Source organism: Ovis canadensis, chromosome 14, assembly GCF_042477335.2.
Source record: "Ovis canadensis isolate MfBH-ARS-UI-01 breed Bighorn chromosome 14, ARS-UI_OviCan_v2, whole genome shotgun sequence".
NCBI lineage: Eukaryota > Metazoa > Chordata > Mammalia > Artiodactyla > Bovidae > Ovis > Ovis canadensis.
In genome coordinates, this window is record NC_091258.1 from 52139714 (window position 1) to 52145855 (window position 6142).

The following is a 6142-nucleotide window of genomic DNA, read 5'->3' on the forward strand; positions in this document are numbered from 1 at the left end:
GAGAGCGAAAGCAGAGATGCAGAAGACTGACCGTTGTCACCTCTCACCCCTCTCTGGGACACTAAGCAAGGTGACCGGGTGTCTCTGCCACTCTGGGGAGAAGAGGGTGGGGGACATAGAACCCTTCCCCATTCAGGTCTCAGCAGAGAGGGCCCAAGCACAATGACAGCCACTCTCCACCCCCCACCCCACATCTTTGTCTTTATCAAAGCTCAATCATTCGACCTCAGAGACAAAGAATCTGCACCGGAGCCTGACACAGGCCCAAGAAAGGAAACTTCAGCTGGAAGAAGAAATCATTGCCTATGAAGAGAGGATGAAAAAGCTGAATGGAGAGTTAAAAAAACTCCAGGGCTTCCAGCAACAGAGTGAGCTAGAGGTGAGGAGCAGCCGAAGGCTTGGGCTGCTGTCCTGTCCAGGGGCCCAAGGTCACTTCTTGCACTCAGAGCTGTACACTTTGCCCTGAGCTACCCTTTGATTAACGGGCTCGCTCCCTTTTGCTGGGCTCCCTCCCTTGTGCTGGGTGCCACAGGTTTCTGGAAGGTGGCAAAGAATCAGAGCAGGGTCGCCCTCTGCTGGCCGCCGGAAATAAAATACTCCCAGCGAATCTCCCAGAGAAAGGTCCCTCTCGCTTTGTTGGGGGTCCTCAGGATCTGGGTGGCAGGCCAGGGTCTCCCTCCTCACCATGTGCTCCCGAGCAGGTGCAAGCCTTCGACAAAAAGCTGGAGGATATGAGCAACCAGGTGCTGCAGTGGCAGAAGCAGCACCAGTGCGACCTCAAGATGCTAGCTGCTAAAGAGGAGCAGCTCAGGGCATTCCAGGAGGAAATGTGTGCCCTGAAAGAGAACCTCCTGGCGGACGAGAAGGAGGTGGGTGCCCCTCGACTTCCGATCACTTCCTCCCCCGAGAACATCCATAGTCCACCCCCAAGAACATCCCAGGACCACAGATGGGATGACAGACACCCTTGGGTGGGGCTGGGGGCGGGAGTGCCTGGGAACAAGGAAAGGACATCTACCCCATTCAGTACCAAAGCAGGGTCTGGGTGTTCAAGGCCCACAGCGTGCTGTCTCAACCCGACCATCTTCCCGTGACTTTATTGATAGAGATATTGAGCAGGGCAAAGGTCCCAATCTAGAGGAGAGAGAGTGCCTTCTCCTGTCAGGCACACCAGCAGCCCCCTGACTTAGGTAATCACTGGTCCGTCCCCTTCCAGAGCGAGCCCCTTCTGACAGCTCAGAATCGGCTGAGAGCTCCGTGGGCATGCCCAGCTCTCTGAGCAATGAAGTCTGTAGCAGGAGGCTGCCACATGTCTCGAGGTGACTACAGGCCTTTGCTCAAATTAGGGGTGGGGGGAACTCTCTTCCTACCCGATATTTTTTCTTCCATCTGTTTTTTAAAAGGTTTAATATACTGCTTTTTTAGAATAAGTCACTTTGATACCCTGAAAATCATTATTATAAAGGTTCAAGCCTACTCTGTCTCTAGCGTAAGTGGTATCTGCTTAGAGAAATCACCTTTGTGACAGTGCACTGCTGGAGGAGAAGTCCTGCTGCATTAGTTCCAACTCCGGCCCCGGGGTTGGACGGCAGAGTCAAGTCTCCTCTCCCAGGAAGAGAGGAGGCCTGATTTGGGAGTGGGGAGCTAATAGGCCTGCACTCCCTCCCCTTACTATCTCATTTACTTCTTGTGCCAAAGCCCTGCCTGCCCCAGCGGTCTGCTCCCAAAGACAACTGCAGGATGCACCGAGAGAATGATCAGATTATGTCCAACATGGAGCAGTGGGCAAAAGAGCAGAAGTAAGTGAGGAAAAAACAGTAAGGCAGGGTTCGAAGGGCTGGAATCACACATGTGCTAAAGAACAGTGTCACACACACACACAGCCCTCCTGGGAGACTGAGCCAGCCTCAGCCTAGCCCAAAGGTTAGGAATAAGATGAAGGGCCCTCAACCCGTCACGCAGGTTCAGAAAGCCCATCCACCCAGAAATGGAGCCGTTCCTTGACAGAAGGGATACTTCCTCTTCCCAGCCTGGCAACAGACTTTACTGCCTTTCATTGCCTGGATCCCTTGAACGCTCTTGGGACCACAGTGGTTTTCCATTGAAGTATAGCGAGTCCTCTTCATTGCCAGTTGCAAGGAAGGCTCTAACTCTGGGGGCTGAGGAACGAGTAGGGAGTGGGGGTCTAGGCCCAGCAGAGGCTTTGCCAAGAACACCCAGTGTCCTTTTCAGCCAACTTGTGCTCTTGCTCACAGGGGTCTGGCAAACTCTTTCTCTTCTGTGAATTTTATTATAGGATCGCCAATGAGAAACTAGGAAACAAGCTCCGGGAACAGGTCAAATATATCGCCAAGCTGACTGGTGAAAAGGAGTAAGTCATCCCATGCCACCCTGGCTGCAGCTTGGCCCCCAAGGAGAAGAGTCAGCCAGGAACCAGGGATTCCTGGATGTGTGCAGAAGGACCTCGAGTCCCGAATCTGTGTCTGTGTGACCTCTTGACTCACCACTTGACCTCTCTGGGCCTCAGTCCCCCCACCAACGACTAAAAAGAGGTTTAATAGTCTCTTTGTCCATCTCTGCCAGCTTCCACAGTTCTCAGAGGTCAGAATGCTGGAAGGAAGCAGGAACTGAAAAGCAGAGTGTACTAGTTAGGGTAGTGGCTAAGCTGTGGTAAGAGAGCTCTCCAAGTGAGGGACACAGAATAAAGAAGGGACTTCTCTATGAGGGGGGCAGCCCTCCCCGCATAAAAGGAGCACCATCTTTTAATCTTCATAACAAGAGCTCAACTAATATTTGTTGCTTCCATATATGAGGCACTGTTCTGAGTGCTTTACATGTATTCATTTATTTAATCATTATAGACCTCAAATGTGCAGTGCACTTATAATCCACATTTATGGATATAGAAAGGGAGGAATTCAGGCTACATACCTAACCCGTGGTCTCATGACCAGTAAGCAGCAGAGTCAGAATCCCAACATGAGAGGCCTGAACCCAAAGCCCCTGTCACCCACTGCCCTCAACACTGGTTTTGGAGAAATGTGGCTGTTAGTATTAGCAGTTGCCATTGATTGAGCCACAGGGTTATGCTCAGTTACCTTTCCCCTCACCTACACGGAGCTGCCATTGCATCCATCAAGTGGGGACAAGTAATGTGCCCAAGCTCTCAACAGAGCCAGGATCCCTTGTTCTCTCAACCTTTCAGCTGAGGGAGGCGAGAGAACTTGGGCATTGGCATCAGAACTGGGCGCAGATGTTTCCTAGGCGTGGCCATGAGAAACTGAGGACGCACAGCCCGAGTCCTTCTGGCTCTTCTCGTCCTTTGAGTCAAATTTCTATTATTTATCAAACTGGATTTTTATATGAGCCCCAGAAGGCAGCCCAGAGCTGACATGGCACAGTGGGTCAGGAGTGCTGGCTCTGGGTCCACCCCAACCCCAGACCTGGGCTTCTTCCAGGGAATGCACATAGGCTTCCATTTCGACAGAAAGCATGAGCGCCCTAGCTCTGGAAGGAACTGGGTGTCCACAGGGCCGAAGCAGACCAGACACCCACCTGTCCTTCCCTCCCCTTCCCCAGCCACCTCCACAATGTGATGGTCCATCTGCAAAAGGAAAACAAGAAGCTAAAGCATGAAATAGAGGAGAAGAAGCTGAAAGCTGCGCCCTCGAGGGTATATGCCAAAGCCCTGTGCCAAAGCAAAACAGAACCCACAATCAGGGGGAAAGTGTATGGTACCTTGGGCTGGAGGGGGATAACCCAGGATGTGAGCCAAAGAATGGACATCACCAAGTTTGTCGGGATACCCCACTGCTCAGGTATGTCCACCATGGCTTCTGCTACTTCCCATGATGCTGTCTTAGTCTAGTGAGTACCCCCCGAAAAAAGCAAGATATTACTTTTCAAGAGATCACTAGATTGGAAATTCAAAGAGGTGGATGGGAAATGATCTTTTGCTTAGTTACTCTGGACCAGTGGAGAAAGAAATGGCAACCCACTGCAATATTCTTGCCCAGAGAATCCCATGGACAGAGGAGCCCCGCGGGCTACAGTCCATATGGTCGCACAGAGTCAGACACGACTGAAGCGACTCAGCACACACTCTGAACCAGAGACCACTGTTTTCTCCTCTGTAAAGGGAGGAGGCAAATGAATTAAGGCTCCTTCTGATCTAAGATACTTTGATGATGACCCAGGTGCCTCCTATCTCAGACCTATCCCTTCCCCAGACCCAGTCTCTTTTGGGAAGTGTAGAGACAAGAGGGGGATAGACAGAATAAGCATCTTTCTCCTGTAATGTGTTCTGGAAACCTCTCAAGAAGCCCTGGTGTCCCCTGCACAACCCAGCTCCCACGCTATCTCTTTTTGCCACCTCTAGACATCATGGTTCCCCCTTCCCAGGGAAGGAGTCACATGCCACAGAGCTGCCCCACCACAGGACTCGTCCTTAAGGAACCACCTCCTTAATTTCTTCTCAAATTAAGACTGTCATTTCTTCCCTGTTCCCTCAGGTTCCTCATTTTGCTAGAATCAGCACCTTGCCCTGAGCATCATTTCCACGCATGTTTTTCAGAGGACAGTGAGTTCCCATCCCTCTCTCTTGACTTGGACCAGCTCTAATGGGAATATGTCAAGGTCCCAGGCTATTCTGCAAGATGCTAATGTTTTATTGAGTTTTGTCCACTTCCTGCCACGGAGTGAGCCTTGTGAACCATACTATACCCTCTCCAGGCCCAAATTCTAAAATAAAGACATGAACACAGACGTCTCAGTGAGCTCTCAGCGACTTGCAGATACTTGTGCCCACTCAAGTCCCCAGCAATGTGCTCATCCCCATTTTCTCTGCATTCTAAAAAAACAAGAGCTCTCTTTCACATATGTAGTGAAAGTCACTCAGTTGTATCCGACTTTTTGTGACCCCCATGGACTGTAGTCCGCCAGGTCCTTCTATCCATGGAATTCACCAGGCCAGAATACTGGAGTGGGTAGCCGTTCCCTTCTCCAGAGGATCTTCCCAACCCAAGGATCGAACCAGGGTCTCCTGCATTGCAAGTGGATTCTTTACCAGCTGAGCTATGTGTGTAGGGGGACTGTAATTCCCAAAGCAAGCTTCTGGATTGTCTGGATTAGTTTTTAAACCAACAAGAGATAACTCGCTCCTTTTTTATTCATTTCTGGAATTTAAGAAGAAAAAAAAAATACTTAGAAACCTCAAAAAGAAAAGTAATCCTGAGATCTAAAAGACAGGGAAAGAAATGAATTATGCACTTTTCAAATGGAGAAGGAAGAAATGGCCATCTACTTTCTCGCTGCCCACCATACTCCTTTAACAGTTTTGTTTCTTCCCCAGCCAACTCAGTACAAGTAAAATTCCAGTTATAACAAACTCCACGGACAGCTAACCTATTTTATTGTGGTTGGATTTTGTTCAACTGAGTACATGTCTAGAATTTATATTTCTAGTCTATAGAAAATTAAGAGAAATATTAATATGAAAGTGAAAGTCACTCGGTCATATCTGACTCTTGTGACCCCATGGACTGTATATAGCCCACCAGACTTCTCTGTCCATGGAATTCTCCAGGCCAGAATATTGGAGTGAGTTGCCATTCCCTTCTCCAGGGGATCTTTCCAACCCATGTCTCAAACCCAGGTCTCCCATATTGCAGGCAGATTCTTTACCATCTTGAGCCACCAGGGAAGCCCAAGAATACTGGAGTGGGTAGCCTATCCTTTCTCCAGGGAATCTTCCCAACCAAGGGATCAAAAATAGAAAACTGAGAGAAATAATAATAGCCGAACGTAAAGTAAGAGAAAGAAACCGAAGAGCTTGCATTTCTGGGTGAGGGGAGAGGAGAAATGAAGGAAGAAACCCACTAGTTGGCAGCAATTCTTAGAAGGTTTTTATAATTTTATTATCTGGCTGCGCTGGGTCTCCATTGCTGGGCACGGGCCTTCTCCAGTTGCAGCAAGCAGAGGCTACGCTTCTGCTTGGAGCGATGGCTCAGTTGCCCTGTGGCATGTGGAATCTGCCCAGAGCAGAGAATGAAGCTGTGTCCCCTGCACTGGCAAGGCAGGTTCTTAACCACTGAGCCACCAGGGGAGTCCAGCAGTTCTTAATATCTCGCCTTCCTCCCCAGCT

The 6142-nt window shown here is 49.7% G+C and overlaps 1 protein-coding gene across 1 annotated transcript in view; it reads left to right on the top strand.

Moving 5' to 3' along the window:
* PMFBP1 (polyamine modulated factor 1 binding protein 1) overlaps positions 1-4762 on the top strand; it is a 40480-nt gene extending 35718 nt beyond the window's left edge. The window contains exons 15-20 of the mRNA XM_069549918.1: positions 212-379; positions 702-869; positions 1699-1799; positions 2297-2371; positions 3580-3818; positions 4512-4762. Of these exons, the coding sequence (XP_069406019.1) occupies positions 212-379; positions 702-869; positions 1699-1799; positions 2297-2371; positions 3580-3818; positions 4512-4528 (768 nt within the window). The 3' untranslated portion in view covers positions 4529-4762. The remainder of the gene's footprint in view (positions 1-211; positions 380-701; positions 870-1698; positions 1800-2296; positions 2372-3579; positions 3819-4511) is intronic.
* Positions 4763-6142: the final 1380 nt, after the last annotated feature.